This window comes from Paramormyrops kingsleyae, chromosome 21 (assembly GCF_048594095.1).
Source record: "Paramormyrops kingsleyae isolate MSU_618 chromosome 21, PKINGS_0.4, whole genome shotgun sequence".
In the NCBI taxonomy this organism is placed as follows: domain Eukaryota; kingdom Metazoa; phylum Chordata; class Actinopteri; order Osteoglossiformes; family Mormyridae; genus Paramormyrops; species Paramormyrops kingsleyae.
This window is the reverse complement of record NC_132817.1, coordinates 12,128,128-12,148,129: the sequence shown is the minus strand read 5'-3', so window position 1 is coordinate 12,148,129 and position 20,002 is coordinate 12,128,128. Positions and strand designations below refer to the sequence as shown.

Sequence of the window (20,002 nt, the reverse complement as noted above, 5' to 3'; positions counted from 1 at the left end):
AAGGGGTTTTTTTCATTTTGAACTTGGACTAAGAAACTAAAGTATTTCAGTGCTTCATGCAATCTCTTTACTGCTTGAGCAGAGCAGACGACAGCTTGTCGAGGCAGTCAGTAGAGATGAACAATTTCTCAGGGCAGTTCCAGCACCTTTGATAAGTACTGGACAGTAGTAGGGCTTTTGCAACTGCTTAGCTTTGCAACTAATTAGTATTGGTGTCTTATATTAAGGACCAAACAGATAGTAAAACAAAGGTGGATTTTCTTTTAGTGCTTCATTAGGATTACATCTTTGCAGCTGAATACATTTCCGCACTCTTTAGTGTGTGCAAGTAAAAAATTACTCTACTAAGAGCAATCTATGGCCCAGATGCCCTAATTAGCTTACTACCATAGAATTACACCACACAGTCTTAGCATTTAGCTGTGCTAACATTCTTTTTCCAGAACATGCAATTGTCCACAAAGGTACATGGTAATGGTATACACATCAGTCCCTTTGGTCCATGATCCCAAGAACCTACTGGCAGTGACTGGCATGGATGCGGCTGAGCCATTCTGGGACTTTAACCGCTGTGCTGGTGACGTGAAGGATCTGGATCCACTTGGTGCCTCAGAAGTCTCTGACCACCACCCAGTCACCAGGCTACAAGCCATGCAGGGGTCCGTCCTTTTGGACTGGAAGGACTGCTTTTACCTGGGGGTAGAGAGAGTAGTGGACTGATTTCTCTGGGGGGGCCAGGCTGACATAGGTAGGGGGCCCCTAAATGGGCTATTGGAGATCTTTTCAGAGCCAAAATAGAAATGAGAGGGAATTAAAAACCATGGGACATCAATATTGTTCTAATCAGAGTGCAGGATACCAGCAGTAACACCTACACTTAAGGGTGGGGGTGGGAATTTGCTGATGGGGGAGGGGGGTATTGCCCCAGAGGATTGATCAGTCAAATTTTCAAGTTCAATCATTCCCTCTGCCTCTGGTTGGTCTAGATTTTTTTTGTACATATTCTCTCCATGTCTGTTCACATGGTGTCTATAACTCGTCTCCATTCATCTGTATAAAAATAGCTGGATGAGACCGTCATTTCTATTTTCACAGCTTTCTATCGTGTAATGTTTAACTGGAGCTCGTTTAATGACTCATCTCGTTGCGCTTCTGATCCGATGCGTACAATCCCCACTATTTGTACCTCGCACGTCTGCGCAAGCGCAGCAATACATTTCATTGTAAGTTTTGGCATTCGCCGTACGTAAAGCGATACATGCTGCAATTTGTATGGCGTTAAATCAGTGCCAAAACTCGCGCGCATAAAAACCACGCGCGCGTATGCGCTCGCGAGCAGAAAACCCATGCTCTCTACGCGCTCGCGTTTGCACAGTACTTGCTCGCTCGCTCGATCGGCGTTACATTAGTGCCAAAAGTCGAACCACGCGCGCGCGTGCGCTCGCGAGCTGAAAACCCATCCTTTCTACGCGCTCGCGTTCGCTGGACCCTATCTACGCGCTCGCGTCTGCACAGCACTCGCTCGCTTGACAGGATGAATTTTGACACTTTGGAGGCGGGAACAGTGACTAATATCTCCGCTCCTTTGACTGGTTTTTTAAAATTTTGACTACGATTGGCCATTTGCTTTGGTAGAAGATGAAGATAACTTGTCACTGACCGCGGTTAAGTTAGCCTCATATTCGATATAAACTAAAATTTCGGATATGGAATATTTAGGTAATAGCGTTGACCCAAAAACTGGAGTGAAAACTTATTTAAAATGACAATAAAAATGGATTGTTTTTTTAAGGCAATGGAAACTTTAAAACTAGGGGTCTGTATCATGTTTCAAAAACCAGATTTCTTACTTAGCCGGATAACGTGTCAGATTTACGCTACGCCAGTTTGAAATGTTTTTATCTTCGTTCACTTATATTTACTCCAGACTACCTTAATCCCAATAAGTTAATTAGTTAATTAGTTTGCTGTAAATGTAGACAATATGATTTGCAGTATAATATCAGGATGAACAGATCGGGCAGTGCAGATGTACAAGGTAAAATCGGGCAGGTGGTATGGATCGGGAAAAGACAACACCAACTATTTATCTCGAGGCGTTTAACTCCTTGACAACTTCTTAATGTCATATTAGGCCTCTACAATTTTTGTTTACAAAGCTTAAAGGCAAAAGCAGTTTTTATGTAAATGTTTGAAAATTCAATATTCAGTTCTTCATCCGGTGTATCAGTGGCGTAGGCAGAAATTGTATTTTGGGCGGGCCATTGAAAAAGTGAGCGGGCCTATATTTTTTCCTAGACAAAATATTACTTAAATAATAATTAAACCTTAGAGAGTAGAAAAAATAATTATTATTTTTAGACAAACAAACTGCAAAAACACACCTTTATTTTGCAATATTCGGCAAAGGCAATAACAAAACACCGTCTAACCATCATGTTCAACAGTGCTCAATAAAGGCTGGACAAACCACCAGCATAGACATAGTCTATATATTTTTTAATACATTTGAATAATAAAAATAAACTAAAAATGTATTTTGATCAAACTTGCCTGGGTGGGCCAGGGAGTAATGTGGGCGGGCCAGTGCCGCCCTGGCCCATTACTGGCTACGCGCCTGCGGTGTACAGGTATATGTAATATTAAACTGATTAGGCTATAACTCTAGGCTGATAAAATGATCAGAAAAAGACAAATCGTTAGTCGCAATTAGCCTATATTTGTATGACAATTAATCATAAACTAAAAGTTTCTGCATCAGTATCTTGTGTTAGCCCTGGTTGTATGAATATGTGCCTTATTCAGCTCTGCAGCTTATTGCTATGTTGGAGGCCAAAGAATATAATTGGCTCTGTAGCTAAGCAACATGTGGCCAGCCTGCTACTGTAAAAAAACACCTGAGTTCTCACAGCAGTTTGGGGTGTCTTGCCTGAGGCTCCATTATAATGTCCTTTGCCGGTACTTGGGCTCTCTGCCATGAGTATACAAAACATTGTGGAGGTCGTTTTGCTATGATCGTGTTTTCTAGAAGGTTCAATCAAAGAAATGATTGGCAGGCCAAAACTTATAGAGCTGGGGAAGTAATTGGACCCCCAAAAGACAGGGAATAATGGTAAAAAACCTTGGGGCGAGGACTCTGAGCCCTGGAAGAGGAGGTACAGTGATAGGTGGTCAAGAGAGATGATTCTCGGGACGTCCTCTGTGACGAATATCCCGGTAAGAGATATGAAAAGTGTGTAAAAAATCAGTGTAATTCAGTATTAGGCGCACTTCTGCAGAGTGTCCAGCCTTGGTTGTAACTCCGCAGTTACAATAAAACACTTGACTTCAAATGCTACGCAACAACTTCTGATTCCTGATTTGGCTTAAAACGATTAACCATGACAAAAGGAGGTCGAGCAGACCAGTCTGTTACAGCCGAGACGGGGGCAACTTTGTATATCCTGAAAACTTGCAAAAAATGCAAGTAACACACACGTTGCTTCATTTAAATGATCATATTACGTAATATTCTTATATATCTTTCTTCATGGGGCTCCTACTTTCCAGGGGCCCCTGCCTCACCTTGCCTTATGGTAAGTCTGCCCCTGGGTAGAGGTCTTCTGCCGTATGGGTTAGTTTCTGACAGTATCTGAACATGGTCTCATCCATGTCCTCTAGAGCAGAGGGAATTGAGAGATCAAAATGGGGCCCATATCGCATAGGACGTCCAGTGAGGACTCCATAAGGGGATATCCCTGTCCTGGAGTGAGGCTGAGGAACTGGAAAATATCCATTATACAAAGCATTGAAATATTATTTACAAGTTATATCTCCAGTTGCCAGTGTTGTAAATATTTTGGTGTCTTCTTATTGTCTTACGTCTAATGCCCACTGTCTGCACTTTAGATAGGTAGATGTTATTGTGTGGTATAGTTATTGTGTATCGTTACTGTTATATGCGCACTGTGATCAGGGATGAACGCTTTTTCATCTCATTGTGTGCTTGTACAGAGTTGTTGGTGACAATAAAATCTTAACCTTAACCTTACTGTTCGAGTTGAAGGAAATACGGAAGATCATTAACTTTTTATTACGTTTCCATGCGGCAGAGTATGTTTGTATTCACGCATTAAATAAACATTTCCTGTAAAAATTCCTATGCGTGGGGAAAGACAAATAAAAGCGGTAAACTAGATGTGGCGTGTTATCAGCTGCAAGTCGCCAAATGAATCGTTGTCTGGTGTTATCGTGGATAAGCACGAGGGACACCCCCTAAAAGAGCGTGTGCAGGGCGCATAGTGATAATACGTTTAAGTTTACACCCTTTCATGAAAATAAGTTTAGAGAAGACGACTAATGCCGTGACGTGAAGTGTCCTACAAAAATTAACCTGTGGGATCATTTATGTTTCCCCCTAGTCATTATTCTGCATGGCAACATTCACACTGACAGCTGAGAACCAGGATGTTTTAACGTGAACAAGCGATTGAAGGTATATTTAGAGAATCGTGCCCCCTCCAGGCCACGGACAGTGCCCGGCGAAGGGTGAGTGGCACCGGGTAGGTGCTGCAACCACGTGACAGAACACGTTGCACTTTAACACGGTTTGGAGCGAGATACAGCGGGCTGATCGCTGGCTGCGGGGTCCGGCCAGCTGCACTTACTGGGGTGTGATGTGAGCACTCCCACACCGAAATGGAGTTTCTTGTAAGATACAGTGAAGCAAGTGATTCGATACGGTAAGGGTTGCCTTTCGGGAGCGTATTGATTGAAGTACAATAGGTTCTGATAACTGTTTAAATTGGTACTGCTTTATAATAAAAAAAAAATAAAGTCTGAGTACGTGCTTCGAGGTTGACCTGAACGCGATTCCAATGGCTCAAACTGATTTTACGCTTCACGCGTGTGCAAAGTAACTTTTGGACGTCCGGGGAATGTAAGCTGGCTGCAAGCGCTTTAATTCTCACTCGATGATATTTAACCACGGCGTTCAAAAAAAACTCAGTTACGGTCAGTTCAATAGTTCCGCTTTTGCTTGGTCGATGAAGTTGTTTTTTTTTTTTAAAGTTTTATCTGTTCAAGTTCAAAGTATATTAAGATAGAAAGCCCATGCATTCGTTTGTTTAACATGGTTTCTAATTGAAAACGCACCTGAGGTTAATAATTTTCAAGAACAGCGGAATGGGTGTCCTTTCCTGTTTCGTTTGCGTTAAACGCCCTCAAAACCGAACGCTACACTTAAGTCACCAACTCCCGAAGTTGGAGAACATTTAACGTCCAATGATTATTAAATGTTTTCCAGTAATACTTCATATTTATAGTGATTCCCGCTGTTGAACGGTCCATTAAAAATCTTGTCGGTATGATGTGTCTTTAAACGGATACGAACGGATCCTGTTAGGTTGCAATTCATTTCCAAAACGACAAGGTTCTTCATTTCCCCCTTTGGTTATTTTAAAACAAATTATTATTATTATTATTATTATTATTATTATTATTAGGACATTCCTTTCTCTGAGGAAACCAGTATACATTGATTTATTTATTTTATTTTTATTTTTTATTTTTTTGCAGTACCACAATAAGCTCTGATATGTTAGAGGATGAGGAAAAGGCATTAAGGGATGACCTAAAATACTACTTCATGAGTCCCTGTGAGAAGTACAGGGCACGTGGGCAGATCCCATGGAAGCTTGGAGTTCAGATACTGAAAATCATTATGATCACCACACAGGTAGGCCTAATAAGCATTTCACACGGCGCTGATGGCTGCGATCTTGCATTAACAACTGACTCGTGAATCCACACTTGTGGAACCGATAAAAAGTGCAAGTGTAATTTTATTGATGCATTTCATTTTAAGCATTAGTTAAAAAAAGACCACGCTGTCGGGACAGGTAAATTACTGTGGAAATCCAGTTACAAAGTCCACAGCAATTTGATTACCTTTATTAAGATGCAAGTCCGCTTCTCTTGCCAGAACTTTAAACCTGCTCTTTGATTTGTGGAAGTATTGTCAAGGGTTGTAACTGTGCTTTTTTTTGTTTCAAAGCTTATCCTTTTCGGCTTGAACAATCAACTTGTGGTTTCCTATAAGGAGGAGAACACGGTGGCTTTCAAGAGTTTATTCCTGAAAGGCTACACCGGTGTTGATGAAGATGATTACAGCATCGCCCTATACACGCAGCAGGCAGTTTCCGACAGTCTGTTCCACGTGATAGAGCAAGTATGCGTTTTTTTGCTTGTATTGTGTGTTTTGAAGGAAGCTGAAGTGCAAAAGCCTGGTCACTGAACAACTACATCGACTGTATGTGTCACTGGAGTTTAGTCAGTTACGCAACGTCTGTTTTTGTTTGGCTTTCCCCTTTAACTGTTTAATTAACTGTTAAATTTCAGTATTTTAGACGGTGGCAACAATTCTCTAGCCCTCAACGACCTAGAAGGTTGTGTTTTTAATGGTGTTTCATGTATTTAAACTTGAGCATGTAATTTATTAATGGGAGGTGAGTTTGAAAGGAGATGTTTTTAGCTAGTCTTGGCGTAGCGGAGTTCGCTTTACCCGGTACCCAAAGTGAACTTGTCCTGTAGTGCCACCTGCTGGAAAGTATTAGTAAAGACAACTGCAAAAAATGACTCCAATGCAATGTGCGCATTGCATACAGCACGCACACGGATATTTTATGCTTTCAGTATGCCCAGTTAAAGGACCTCTCCGTTGGACCGGTGAATTATGCTCAGAAAGATGACACGTGGTGGCCCATCAAGATCTGCAAAGAGCACTACGAGAAAGACAGCGAAGAATTATACAACATCAAAGCCCAAACTGAAAAAAGTTGGTGCTCCTTACTTCAGTATAATTACTTTTGTTTGAGTTGTTTATAAACATCTTTTACATGTGTATGCATTCAGGGCAGGTGTGTGTTTCAGTGGGTTAGTGCTTGTGGTCAGATGGTCACTGGTTCGAGCCTCGGTAGAATAGTCACATCTCCGTTTGGCCCTTGAGCCAGACCCTTTACCCTCCACCACATAAAACGCCTATTCCTTTGCTTGGACCCCAATCTTCATTCTGATCTGTATACATGTTTGTCTCAAAGGAGAGCAAGATGGGATTTTCAAAAAGAAGCTTTCCCTTGTACCTGCGCAAATGCTGAATAGCACGATGTCATTTTAATATCTCAACAGTTTGCTTGGAATTCAATCCAGTCACGCTGAATGATGACAGATGGAAGCGTGACAACGCGTCTTTCTTTGTGCTGGATTTTTACAGGTACGAATACAATTCATGTGAATACATTTAACTAGGTCAATTTTTCATTGACTTAAAATGTCTAATATCGTCCCTTCAATGCAGGCTGGTCAACGTTAAGATCACGTTCAGGCTGAAAGCAGTCAACCTCCAAACGATCCAAGTGCGCGAACTACCGGACTGTTATGATTTTCTCGTCACGGTAATCGCTTTTGATTTCTAATGAGGTTATGCTGACTTTCGTTATGGATGTACCTTGTGTAATGTCTGTTGCATTAAGATACAGTAAAATCCCGTTATAGCGGACTGTCTTATAACGGAATAGCGTGTATGACGGACGAGGTCCTCTGGCCCCGGCCGTGCGCCTTTAAGAACATGCAGAAAAAGCATTGGATATAGTGGTCTCCCATATAACGGAATTTCGCTTATTACGGACAAACAATTTGGTCCCCAGGGCCGCTTTTAGCTGTAGTTTTGTCCGGCTATAACGGACATGCAGCTCGGCCTACAAGGCGCCTGGCGTGCCGGTGATATCCAGCGCAGATACGTAGTCGGGATTATTAATAGTCACGCATCTGGTCAGGTAAAGTTGGATTACTACATGTACAATATAATCTGTGCCACAAGTGTCTGCTGAGGTGTGGCATGAGTAAATGGTGTCCTGTAGTTGTGTTCTGGGCGTACAGCAACTCTGGATATAATGGACTGTTTTGCCAGGTCCCTTGAAATCCGTTATAAATGGATTTTACTGTATTTGTAAATGATGCCATGATGTTTTACTTGCAGATTGCTTTTGATAATCACTGCCACAGTGGACAAATCAAAGTGTACTTTGATATCAATGCTCTCAGCAGCATATGCAAAAACTGGAAGATTTCCGGAACAGGTAAATGATGTTTAGTATCTTATTTTTTTCCCCTCTTGGTCTGAGACCCACTTTGTGCAGTTCAAATGCCTTCTGGACCCTTGTGTTCACTCGAATGCATATGCATGTTATTCATTTTGTAAAAACTACAGAAGGTCTACTTGAGTATCTCATTAGGTTGGTCCTCGAATGCATGTATTATAGGACAGACTGTATAGGGGCAGTAATCACGAGGCTCAAATGAACCAAAAGCAGAACTTGGAAAAGGTCCATAATTGCACCTTGTACCAATTATATTATGTTGCGTTTAAAAAATAAAAAATAAATAACATGGTGTAATTCCATAACCAATAGCTCTAAAAACCTATGTTGAGGACCCTGTCAGTGCCGATTTTAAATAAACCCAGTGAGAGTTGAAACAGCCTAGTGTTGTTGGTCTGGGCTGAGCTGCAGCTCTGCAGATGGTCTGAAGACTCCTGAATGGAGCAGTGGCCCAAAGGCACATGCTATCTGTTTACCTTTCCTCGTGTCACATGTTGCTGTTTCCAGCCCAGAAGAACCCGCATTATCTTCTGGTGTTTGATAGCATCATTATTATGGTCTGTCTGTCATCTGCGGTGCTCTGCACTCGCTCTATCTTCCTGGCAGTGAAGCTGCTGCAGGTGAGTCCTTCCCTTCTCTCTCCATATTAATTTGCCCCCCCCCCCCCTTTGCCCAGCTGCCTGACGCTGTCTTTCTCCTTGCCCAGAGGTTTTCCAGGTTTTTCCACGTGAACTTTAAACGCGTGGTGTGTGAGGACGACCAACGCGAGTTCTTGAACGGCTGGTACGTCATGGTCATCATCAGTGATTCTTTGGCCATAGTGGGGTCTATCTTGAAGATGGAAATACAGTCCAAGGTAGTTCCAAAATGCAGTTCTCATTCTATATATATATGTGTAGAGAAGCGAAAGTTTATGGTTTGACAGGATGAGCCAGTCATTTTGATACCAAGAGTATTCTAATGGTCTAGTCGACCTTTGTCTCTTAACCCATGACTTGACACCATATACCATGCATGAAAGTTGTTATTTTGAGTTTCTATGATTTAACATGCATATCACTTCAGGCCCCTAGACACGACAGCTATGTAACCCAGACTTTTTAAAAATCACTTAAGATGTCAACTCGCATGTCAGTGGGCTTTAATCTTCATCCTTTTCCTCTTCCTGCAGAATCTCACAAGCTATGATGTCTGCAGTATCTTCCTTGGAACGTCCACGTTGCTGGTGTGGGTGGGAGTGATCAGATACTTGGGCTACTTCCAGAAATATAATGTAAGGAAATGGGAGGGGGCTGTTGGGCGGAGCTTATTTCAGCCACGCCTTCTGGGATGTGCAGAGCGTGACGCTGTTCGTGTTGTAGGTGCTCATCCTCACCATGAAGGCCGCCTTCCCCAAGGTCCTGCGCTTCTGCTGCTGTGCAGGCATGATCTACCTCGGATACACCTTCTGCGGCTGGATTGTCCTTGGACCTTACCATGAAAAGGTATGTGTATAGTGTCTGTGCTGTCGGCGTTGTTGACACTGGTTCTGCACGTTAGGCCTGTTAAAGTCCCTCGGCTGGCGGAGTTGTTTGCATTGGGACATTGAACAAGGCCTTTTACCCCAGTTGCTCCAGGGACGTGGCCTGATCCTGCTCTCTGATCCTCATCTGTACCGAAATGTCAGTTTGGACAAAAGCATCTGCTAAAGATCGGTTTTCAATAGGACAGGTTTACTTTTCCAGTGACACGGGGGCAATTCAAGCTCAAAATTCCCGTCCAGGGTACAACTCCTCGTGAACTCCTCGTGGACTTATGACCAGATGTGATGTTGTTCATGCACAAACTAATGTGACTCTTAACAACAACAACAACAAACAACAAATTTATTTTTGTATAGCGCATTATCACAACATTACATTGTCCCAAAGCGCTTTACAGCATCCCCACCCAAAGCCCCCAGTGAGTAAGCCATAGGCGACAGTGGCAAGGAAAAACTCCCTAGAAGGAAGAAACCTTGGGAGGGACCAGACTCAAAGGGGGAGCCCATCCTCCAGGGGCCGGCAGGGAGAGTCAAATACAGTGTAGTCTGAAACACAAACGCAGAGTAGGGGGGAGATGACAAGCCGGTGCCAACACTTCCTCCAATCGCCAGGCAGCCAGAAGGCAGGGAGCGGGTCGTACAAGGAAGATGACACTGGCAGAACGGCGAGCTGGATGCACGGTCGTCATTGGCAGTGGCGACGTCACATGTTGCAGGGTGTGCTGGACATCTTGATAGATTGAAGGCTCCAGGTAGCACCACCCAGGAGAAGGTGGTGGAAATAAATGCAATTAGTCAAAGTAAGGGAGACTATAGGCAGTGCTAAAAGTTAGATGAGTGCAATATGAAGTGCAATGCTCCGGCAGATATGGCTATGGCGTGTCCTGGTAATATGGGTTATAGGTAACTGCTGCTTTTAGTCTCCCACTAAATGGGTCATTAAATGTTATCCAGGTGGTATATCTCTAAAAAATCTTTTTTTTTTGGGGCCATAACACTCTAAATGGTTGAGACACAATCATTCTGCGTGCAACTTAAAAATAAATAAATAAATAAATTAGCCTAGTTCCAAACATTTTTACTGTTTATGTTTTTTTGTCTCTGCCATGTTGGAAATTCCCTCCTAATCTGAAATGAAACAAACCTCATTCATTACAAGGACTGTGAGCCTAATTAGCTGATCAGGCCACGTGACTGAAGAGGTCAGTCGTTATGGCCAGCACTGCCTTCCTTGTGAGGTTCCCACAAAGTCTGTGCATATAGTTTTCAGACTTTGGTCTGTTGGTGCTGTGGAGTTGTAAATAAGGAAGTGAAAGTGTACAATCCATCCACATATCCTGCAGCCACTTACCCAGTACAGGGTTGCAGTGAGCCTGCAGCTTCGGTAAAGCAGGGAACACCCTGGATGGGATGGCAGCCTGTTGCAGGGAATCCGTAAAACTGTAGAATAGTGTCTGATATAAAGTCACATACAGCTCGGACCCTGAGATATTACCATTAAGCAATGATAGATGCTTTACTAGGGAACATCACATGGATTTATCAAATAGGTAATAAATGCTCTCAAAAAATCTCAAGATGTGGGGGGGAAAAGACTTCTGATGTCTGACTAAAATAAGATGCATTTAAATCACGAAACTCACCTCCTCACTGATGCTGGTTAATCATTGAGTGTAACTTCACTGTACTAAACATGCTAGGGTCTGACTGAACATCAACCACGTAGCCTTCACCTGCCACGTGTCCCACATCGCCGCCCCCCACGTAGCAGCATTGCACCCTTCCGATCCTCTGCTCTCTCGTTTTCAGTTTGAGGGCTTGAGCCGAGTCGCCGAGTGCCTGTTCTCCCTGGTGAACGGGGACGACATGTTCCCCACGTTCGCTCAGTTCCAGGAGAAGAGCATCCTGGTCTGGCTCTTCAGTAGGGTATACCTCTACTCCTTCATCTCGCTCTTCATCTACATGGTGCTCAGCCTCTTCATTGCTCTCATCACCGACTCCTACGAAACCATAAAGGTGCTCCTTTGGTCGTCTTCGTGCCGTGGACACAAAGGCACGCACTCGATTTGTGCCAGTGATCCCATTTCCCACTTAGGAATCCTGAACCATTCAGGGAGATCACATTATACCTACATCTTTCTTGCATATACTTATTGTGTTTGTAGAATTACCAGAAGAATGGTTTTCCTATGACTGACCTTCAGAAGTTCCTGAGCGACCAGAGGGATTTTCCTTGCTCTGAGGGACCAAGAGAAATCAACTACTGGGGGCTTTGCTGCTGCAAAAGGTAGTATCGCGCCATGCTTCGGGGAAGACATTTGCGACATGAGGAATGTGCACACACCCTTCGATGAAAAGCCTCGTTCCCACCTAAGGGGATCGAATTACAGACGACAAAATCACGTGTGCCTGCAGAAACCTCCTTTTTTATGTACTTTCATACTTGCATGCAGGTTGAAGCTGACAGAGGTTTAACAGAAGTTATGAAAGACTTTTGTGCAAAAAGCTAGACACTTGTAATTGGCGAGCTGTTTGTCAGTGGTTTTACTTGGTTCTAGATATGAGTTTGTTTTGTAGATTCCTACTGTAATTAATGTTAATGTCATTATGATCTGTTCACACAGGCTCCCGAAAGATGATGGTATCTTGCTTATCTGCTGAAAATGGCTGTTCTGGATGGCAGGAAATGAGGGTGGACCTCTCTGAGTTTGAGACCAAAAACACAGATATCACTGGGGGTTGGGCTGGGCTATGCTGAAGAACACGGCCACCTGAGAACCCAGAGACGACCTAAGACACCTGAATGTTGAATGCTACATATTGCTGGTCAACAGCAGAACTGGATAGTTCAGATCCAGAAAGTAAAAATCCAGACCAAGATTTTGTTTAAACAAAGTCATAATCCTCAATGAGTTGGTTGAAACCAAAATCTTGGTCTGGATTTTTACTTTCTTGACATGAACTATCCACCTCTGGTCAACGGTAGCCTTTCAAGCTCAGAATACACATTTATTCACTGCAAAAGGGATTACTGTGCCTGGTGATTTATAGGGTCAATCAGTCATAATGCAAAGGCAATTTTTGCCCTCTGTAGGCAGAAAGATGTTGACCCCAAGGTCCTGGTGCGATGCTCTGATTTGCTGATGGTTTCTCTTGCCCGTTAGTCAGTTGTTTTATACATATTTGCAATCTGTATATTTGTATTGGCGTGCTACCTGCATAGGTGCACCTTTGCTGAAAAGTGCAATAATTTCTGTTCACGTCTTGCTTGATCTCAATGGAGACTGAATATACTTAAGTGTTTACACCAAGCTGTACGTGTGCACCGAGTCTTGCTTTGCCTGTGTCTGCATAAAAGCTGTTGTGTCTTTTAACGTCTCTTTGCTTGTCTTATTTCAGGGCAGCAGTTCACAATCCCAGGTCTTATGTTTCACCCAAACTTTGCTTCATACAAGCATGCTTGACTCGTCTTTCAGTTTGAATCCCTAGTCTTTAGTATGAGGCCATTCAGCCATTACCTTAAATACGAGGAACTGAGGTGGGTAATATAGGAGTCCCACGCTGAAAAACAAAAGCACAAACATACTAATTGTGCAGGGAAATGTTTGTTTATATGGTCTTTCTATATCGCTGATTTTCACCTATTGCTGACGGGTCTGGAACAACTTTGGCGGTAGGAGGGGGATAACTAGCTAATTTTGGGTTTATAGTGGAATACTATAGATCTGCCATAAGATTTCTTGGGTGAGAGTGAAAGCGTGAGTGTTACGCCTGATGCGTGAGAGTTGGCAGCCCTGAATATTTGGGCCCATCAAAAAAGTCAATATCAATCCATCATGTTCCTACAGATAGGCTACTTGCCTAAAGTACGTTTACAGTTTAAAAAAAAAAAAAAAAAAAAGCTGCTCGCAGGGCAGGGTACACTAGAAGGGACGCCAGGTCTCGCAGAAACTAAGGTTTTGTCGGATGCAAATTGGCCATGAGCCGTATAAGGAGTCAGTCCTTTCCTTTCACCACGATATTGTCAGTGCCTCGGGAAAATGCGCGCCTGTCTGAACATGCTCGCCGACCCAGACCGGCGAAAAAACCATAAATGTGACAACAGCTATACAACTCGAGGTGAATTCCGTGACCAGCAATCGGCATCTTAATCTTATAAAAGCTGCCTAAATATTATGGACGTCTCTTCAGTTTGCCCTGGCATCGGCCAGCAACTACTAGACCATTATTAGACTATTAACGCCAGTACCCTCAAGGCAGATAGGCGCCAGGCTGCAAAATGGAAACCAGTACAGCATTACATCCTTTAAAAAAAATGTAAGTAATTGTTTAGACATCTTTTTAGGTTAAACGTCCTTATTTGCACATCGCCAGATGATTGCGAAAGTGGTGAGGACTAGTGAGGGTTGATCAACATTTCTCGGCCCCCCCCGTCTCATCCACTATCGTTATGGACCACCCCTCAGCACACACGCCCCCGACCTCCCCCAGCAAGGTGAGGGAATGAAAGGCTCCAGACTTCCGCGGAACCATCGTTTCAGACAGCTACGTGCAGGTTATTTATATCACAGAAGCGAGCACGATTACTCCGTTAATGTAATAAATGCACTTAAACGGAATGGTTTACTGAATTACCGGCGCCCCTAAACCTGGAGTCTCCCGCAAGTCCGAAGTGGACGGAGTGTAAGGTAAGTTTATCCTGCAGGGATCTCTGCACAGTCTCATTATCATTTAACGGTGTTTTGGTTTCGATACTAGAAACTCCTTTCGCATTTAATTCCTTGAGCTCCTTGTGCCTCGCCCTACAGTTACTTTTTAATCTTCCCTATGCTTACAGAAATGTACATTTTTGCTTAATTAAATATGTTTAGCGATGCCCACCAGCTGAGCGTTTTCTTATGTTTCCGTCAATTTCCCTTAATTTCTACAGCAATTAAAAATATGAAGTAAACGGATATGAAACAGCCATTATGCAAGCAATTACTAATAGTAATATAGATTATTATTTTTTTAATTTACCTGGATGCCAATGTAATTTTTCTATATTACATACGGAGGGGAAAAATAAGTCGTAAATGTACAATTTCAAAATCAGACATGGTTTTTATGATTTTTATACTTGCGATAGGTTAATACTAGAGTTTGTTAGCGATTTGCCCATAGAAAGGCATTGAGTAGACTCTATTATCTTCATCAGATTGTTTTTTTCCTTTTTGTTATGGTTGAAGATATATGGGCATTGAAAATGGACTGTAAAAAAATTCAGGTTCACTATTCGGACAGTTTTTCCCTTTATTTGAAAGCCAAAGATCCGTATACTGATCTTACTGCTATCTAGAAGACTAATGTGGCTTTGCTATCGCAATTGTTACTTCGTCTCTGAAACTTAGCCTTGGCACAGAATTTCCTCTTTTATGTTTTAGAACAGAGCCACCTTCCTCAGTTTTGAAGCCGTTACTAAGAAATGGCCAACAACATATCCTGTGACCGCAACCAGTCCATGGCCGCCTTCTATGACCTCCACCAAAAGGAACTAAACTGGACTGACACGCAGCTGGTGGTGGTGAGGTCCTTTGGTTCTCTGCTCTGCAGCTTCATCCTGGCGTCAAACGGGCTGGCCGTCGCTGCTGTGGTCATCAACCGCAAGTTTCACTTTCCCTTCTACTATCTCCTGGCCAATCTAGCGGCGTCGGACTTTCTCGCCGGAATAGCATATATCTATCTGATGTTTAACACCGGCCAGGTGTCCCGAACGCTGACTGTGAACATGTATTTCGTGCGACAGGGATTGCTTGATATTAGCTTTTCGGCGTCCCTGGCTAACCTACTGATCATAGCGCTGGAGCGCTACATCGCCATCATGAGCTGGAGGCTTCACAGCGGCCTCACCAAGCGGCGGGTCTCCCTGCTGATCATGCTCGTCTGGGCCGTCGCCCTCTTCCTGGCCGCTGTGCCCAGCCTGGGCTGGAACTGCCTCTGCAACCTCGAGGACTGCTCTGCGCTCGCTCCCATCTTCAGCAAGAGCTACCTCGTCTTCTGGTCGCTGTCGAACCTGGTCGTGTTTTTGGTCATGGTGGTGATCTACACACGGATGTATGCGTACGTGAAGAGGAAGACCGTCGCTCTGTCCCCGAATACCAGCTTAAACCGCAGGAGGATGCCAATCAAGTTCATCAAGACGGTGATGACGGTTCTAGGTGTGTTTTTTTGTGTTTCTGGTGCTCAGGTGTCAGAATTATTAGTCCAAGCCTCAACAATGGACGTTCCACAGTATTTCTTAGTTCTAAAGCCTTGTTCACAAAGCTTGGTGATATTTGCCCAGTAAGCCCCCAAGGAAAATGATCCCTTTTGTAAATAGAATAGAATAGTGGTACTTTATTAATCCCTGTGGAGAAATTCATTTTCTCCACTTTGCCCCATCTTGCTCTCCATATAGATGTGAGCAAGGTTGGGAGTCACAGTGAAAGGCAGCCACCTTGCGGTGCCCCTGGAGCTGGGGGTTAAGAGCCTAAGTCAAGGGCCCTCTGACAAGTGACTCTCCTGCCGAGTCTCAGCCAGACGCCGCCCCCAAGAGTAGAGTGGAGTTGCTTACTGTTGTACCTTCAGCCCCAAATCTAACCTAAGAAGTAGAACTTGACTGTCCATTCATGACATCACGGTGGTCGGTCTTGGTTTATATATTTGCTTGTTTATACCGCTGGATATTCCCTGTGAGCAGATGGGCTCCCCGGGATCTGAGAGACAGCCTTTGGGTTCCACCAGCGAAGGGGCGCCCACACGCCGCGGGGTCTGCACCGAGTGCCCCTCGTCTGTTTACTGCACTGACATAAACAGGATGCTGCCCTCAATTAGCGTCTCCCCAGTGACCAGCGCACACGTGCGAATAACGTGACATCAAGCCAGTCTCATCTATAGTTTTGGAGGAATTCACTGCCAAGTGGTGGCTGATATTCTACAAAAATATCTTAATTCAAGGTGAAGATCTTAGTATACAGTGGAAATCAGGAAATGTCCAAGGCACTCGACTCAAAACACTACCATTGACTTAGCAGGAAAGACACAGGGAGATTCTGCCCCCCCCCCATAACCTCCACCAAAAAGAGACAGTTGTGAAGTGTGCACATTTAAGTAAAGACCAGGTGTGGGTGGTGATGGACTGCATAGGTGTGAATCATCGTATAGTAAGATATGGGTGTAATTTAAGTGTGGGGGGGGGGGGTGAGAGATCTGTCATAAGGATGTCGTTTTCATTTAAGGATGCTGAGTTACCATTCTTCATTGTTCTCAAATTCCACTCATTGTAAATATATACTCAGCCTCTGAGACAGAGATATGAATTTAAATGAATGGCATTGAATGTGAAGATGATATGAATTCCACATCCCTAAATGCGGATTTATCTGGTTTTGGCCCAGTTATCACATTTTGGTAGTAAATTATTTGAGGACTCATTCTTGGTAATACACAGGATATACTGTATATGATCATGTTTTTCCATATCATTATCCTTTTTAGAAGTTAAGTAAAAGTATTTATTTAATGTTAACAAAGCACTTAGGACAGCTCATGTAACCTAATTGATAAAGAAATTAATTTAGCTGTATTGTTAACTAATATGAAGTTTTCTATCAGACTGAATCTTACTATTGCATACTGGGATAGAAGTTATAATGAGATGACATTGAGTAAGGTATGTTAGTTTATGGAAAACCAATTACAGGTATGAGTTATCCTGTCAACGCAACATTTTATGACTTGCTGAATGACACCCCCTTGTGGTCAAGTGAGTCAATTAGGCAATGATACAAAAATGTCCCACAGTCACAAAGGCACGCCCCTGGGCAGCAGTTCCCTGTATTTAATTATTTAGTCCTTTGTGGAAAGGATGAAGTCATCCATTCCCCATTTATGCATATCAGTATCTCAGCCTCCTTCAGGTCTAACCCTGAAAATGCCGTCCTGATGTGTTATCCTGGTAGCAGAGTGTAAGGAACTTTCTGGTACTAGGAAGTCTTCATTGAGATCTGCTCCTTCTCCCACCATGGGCGTCATTAGGTCCGATCACTTGGGACTACAGCCCCGAGTATTTTAATCCCAGCCCCGAGTATTTTAATCCCAGCACTCAGTATTTTAATCCCAGCACTGAGTATTTTAGCCCCGATGCCAATCTTCCTTCAAAAAAAAAAAGAAAATCCCCAGGTAAATTTGACTTGGATCATCTCAGTAGCTAGAAACTCCCCTGTCTTCCACAATACTCTGAAGTTTCTGGTTATATATCACTGTTTTTACTCCATCTGAGGACGAGTGGAAGATGATGGATTTTTCTGAGCATCCACAGTGTACACTGGAGTGGTGTGTGGACTGTTTCAGGAAAAAGGTTTACAGACTGTATTAATATAATGCCCTTGGAAGGCATGATGTCTCAGTCTCTTACTTATTTCTCACTCACCTCTCTCTCTCTCAGGGGCCTTTGTAATCTGCTGGACTCCTGGATTAGTGATCCTTCTGATGGATGGCATTAACTGTCAGAAGTGCCAGGTGCTGAAGTTCAAAACTTGGTTTCTTCTCCTTGCCACCCTCAACTCAGTGATGAACCCCATCATCTACTCCTACAAGGACAAGGACATGTGGAGGACCATTAAAAACATCATATGCTCTTTGGCTTGCCTCAGGCACAGGGGCCGGCCAAGGAATAGCCAGCGGGGCCTGAAGCCCCATTCAGACACTCTTCCCATCCAGGAAATGGGAATCGAGAGCCAGTGCTCGGTCGAGGAGAAACTTCAGGACTGAACCTACCGTGAACCCGAAAGGGAACAAGGAAATGTTAACCCTTCTGTTCAATCGCTTCAGATGAATTTGGACCCATTGGCCAAAGACATGGCCTACTGGAGATGCATGGTGTCTAAATTGCCTTGGAATTTGCTTTTGATGGCTTAAAGAACTGCCTTCAGAGAATTTTGATGGGGGTATCAGTGCTTGAAGTGGGTCAGTACACACCAGTACACAGTACCAGCACCTCTTTGTTTTTCTCTTCAGAGTACAGGCATCTCTCAGTACCTGCTGGTACTGAATAGCAAGAGGAATACCGGTACCTGGCATTGACTAATAAGTGGAGTACCGGTACCTGGTACTGAACGACAAGGAGAGTACCAGCACCTGGTACTGAATGTCAAGTGGAGTACCAGTATCTGGTTCTGAATGACAAGGGGAGTACCATCACCTGGTACTGAATAACAAAGGGAACCTGTTTTGCCTAACTACAAGTACTGGGGGTGGGGGGATGGTTATAGATTTCCTTTTAGGAAATAGTTGGGGGGGAGCTTTTACAAAACAAACTTTGCAGATGTTTTCAAAAATTATTCTATTATTTTTATTAATTTTGTTATAGACAGACTTCAATTTATAGTAAATATCAATGGGTTCCACAAATGTCAATCCGCCTTACTTAGAAAATTACCACAATCACTACTATCACAATATACAGGGTTTCATTTTGATACTGGTATCTTTGTTGTGCTCATCATACCGCCTACAGAAGTTTTGTAAGATGTAAATGTTTGAGTGAATGAGTGTGTGTTGCAGGTTGACACTGAAAACACAAGAAAAGTCATTGATCAGTTCAGCAGAGTCTATATTAGCTGATGTCCTGCCCTGGTTGCTCCCCTGTCTTGGGCCCTGTGCATTCTGGGATAGGCTCCAGGTGCCCCCAAGACCCTGACCAGGATAAGCGGTGTGAAGATAGATGGATGTCAGTTCTAACCACATAGACTAAAACCAGTTGTTTATTCCATTGGTTCTATGTGACCGAAGTCTGCATGGAACATTAAACTCACGTACTAATAGGCCTAGTTATTGTCATACTCTCCGATGCTTCTGGACTCCTGTCGGATAACTTTGAGGATGCCGTTATCGAGGTGTGATCTCAGTGTTGACTGTCTTTCACACTTCTACAAAATTCAGGTGCTATTTCAATGATTTATCTCTTGAAACTTCAGCTGCAAACAATGTGGCAGGTTTATTATCACGACATTGTACTGGTCCCGCATGTCAAAAAACAATCTCCCTGTGGACATTGTATGGAGGGGTGTGTTATGACTTCCGAATATGAGAATCGTATGTAACCTGAAGCCTAAACTGAAACTGTATGCTTCTGGGCCATAAATGAGTCACTGAAAAGTAGCCCCAAAATATGGGTATTCAGTCCATTAAATGCTGCTCAGGGACAACACTGTGGTTTAAGGTTTCTTGTTCCATTAGGAGCCTGAGTATGTCTGTGCATGTAAAAATGACTGGAGGGGAAAGCAGAAAGTAGTTTGTTTTGAAACCTAAACGACCTGTGGCCTGT

General features: G+C 43.3%; 2 protein-coding genes across 2 annotated transcripts; both read left to right on the top strand.

Annotated features, from left to right (window-relative positions):
- The first annotated feature begins 4,333 nt into the window (after positions 1-4,333).
- mcoln2 (mucolipin TRP cation channel 2) lies at positions 4,334-13,031 on the top strand. Its single transcript, XM_023818982.1, has 14 exons — positions 4,334-4,721; positions 5,557-5,716; positions 6,035-6,208; positions 6,673-6,814; positions 7,165-7,249; positions 7,334-7,430; positions 8,015-8,114; positions 8,643-8,755; positions 8,842-8,991; positions 9,307-9,408; positions 9,497-9,619; positions 11,467-11,673; positions 11,823-11,944; positions 12,282-13,031. Exons 1-14 carry the CDS (start codon positions 4,678-4,680, stop codon positions 12,316-12,318), a joined length of 1,656 nt encoding a protein of 551 aa, XP_023674750.1. The 5' UTR covers positions 4,334-4,677; the 3' UTR covers positions 12,319-13,031.
- Positions 13,032-13,180: 149 nt separating this feature from the next.
- Positions 13,181-19,885, top strand: LOC111847628 (lysophosphatidic acid receptor 3-like). The gene is made up of 3 exons (XM_023818985.2): positions 13,181-14,345; positions 15,081-15,854; positions 18,122-19,885. Exons 2-3 carry the CDS (start codon positions 15,122-15,124, stop codon positions 18,445-18,447), a joined length of 1,059 nt encoding a protein of 352 aa, XP_023674753.1. The 5' UTR covers positions 13,181-14,345; positions 15,081-15,121; the 3' UTR covers positions 18,448-19,885.
- Positions 19,886-20,002: the final 117 nt, after the last annotated feature.

Excerpts from the sequence above, each read along its gene's own strand:
- mcoln2 (XM_023818982.1), top strand. The coding sequence starts at position 4,678 with ATGGAGTTTCTTGTAAGATACAGTGAAGCAAGTGATTCGATACG. Across the intron at positions 6,209-6,672 it reads TGTTCCACGTGATAGAGCAA|TATGCCCAGTTAAAGGACCT; the intron begins GTATGCGTTTTT and ends TTATGCTTTCAG. Across the intron at positions 8,756-8,841 it reads TGGCAGTGAAGCTGCTGCAG|AGGTTTTCCAGGTTTTTCCA; the intron begins GTGAGTCCTTCC and ends CTCCTTGCCCAG.
- LOC111847628 (XM_023818985.2), top strand. The coding sequence starts at position 15,122 with ATGGCCAACAACATATCCTGTGACCGCAACCAGTCCATGGCCGCCTTC. Across the intron at positions 15,855-18,121 it reads GACGGTGATGACGGTTCTAG|GGGCCTTTGTAATCTGCTGG; the intron begins GTGTGTTTTTTT and ends TCTCTCTCTCAG.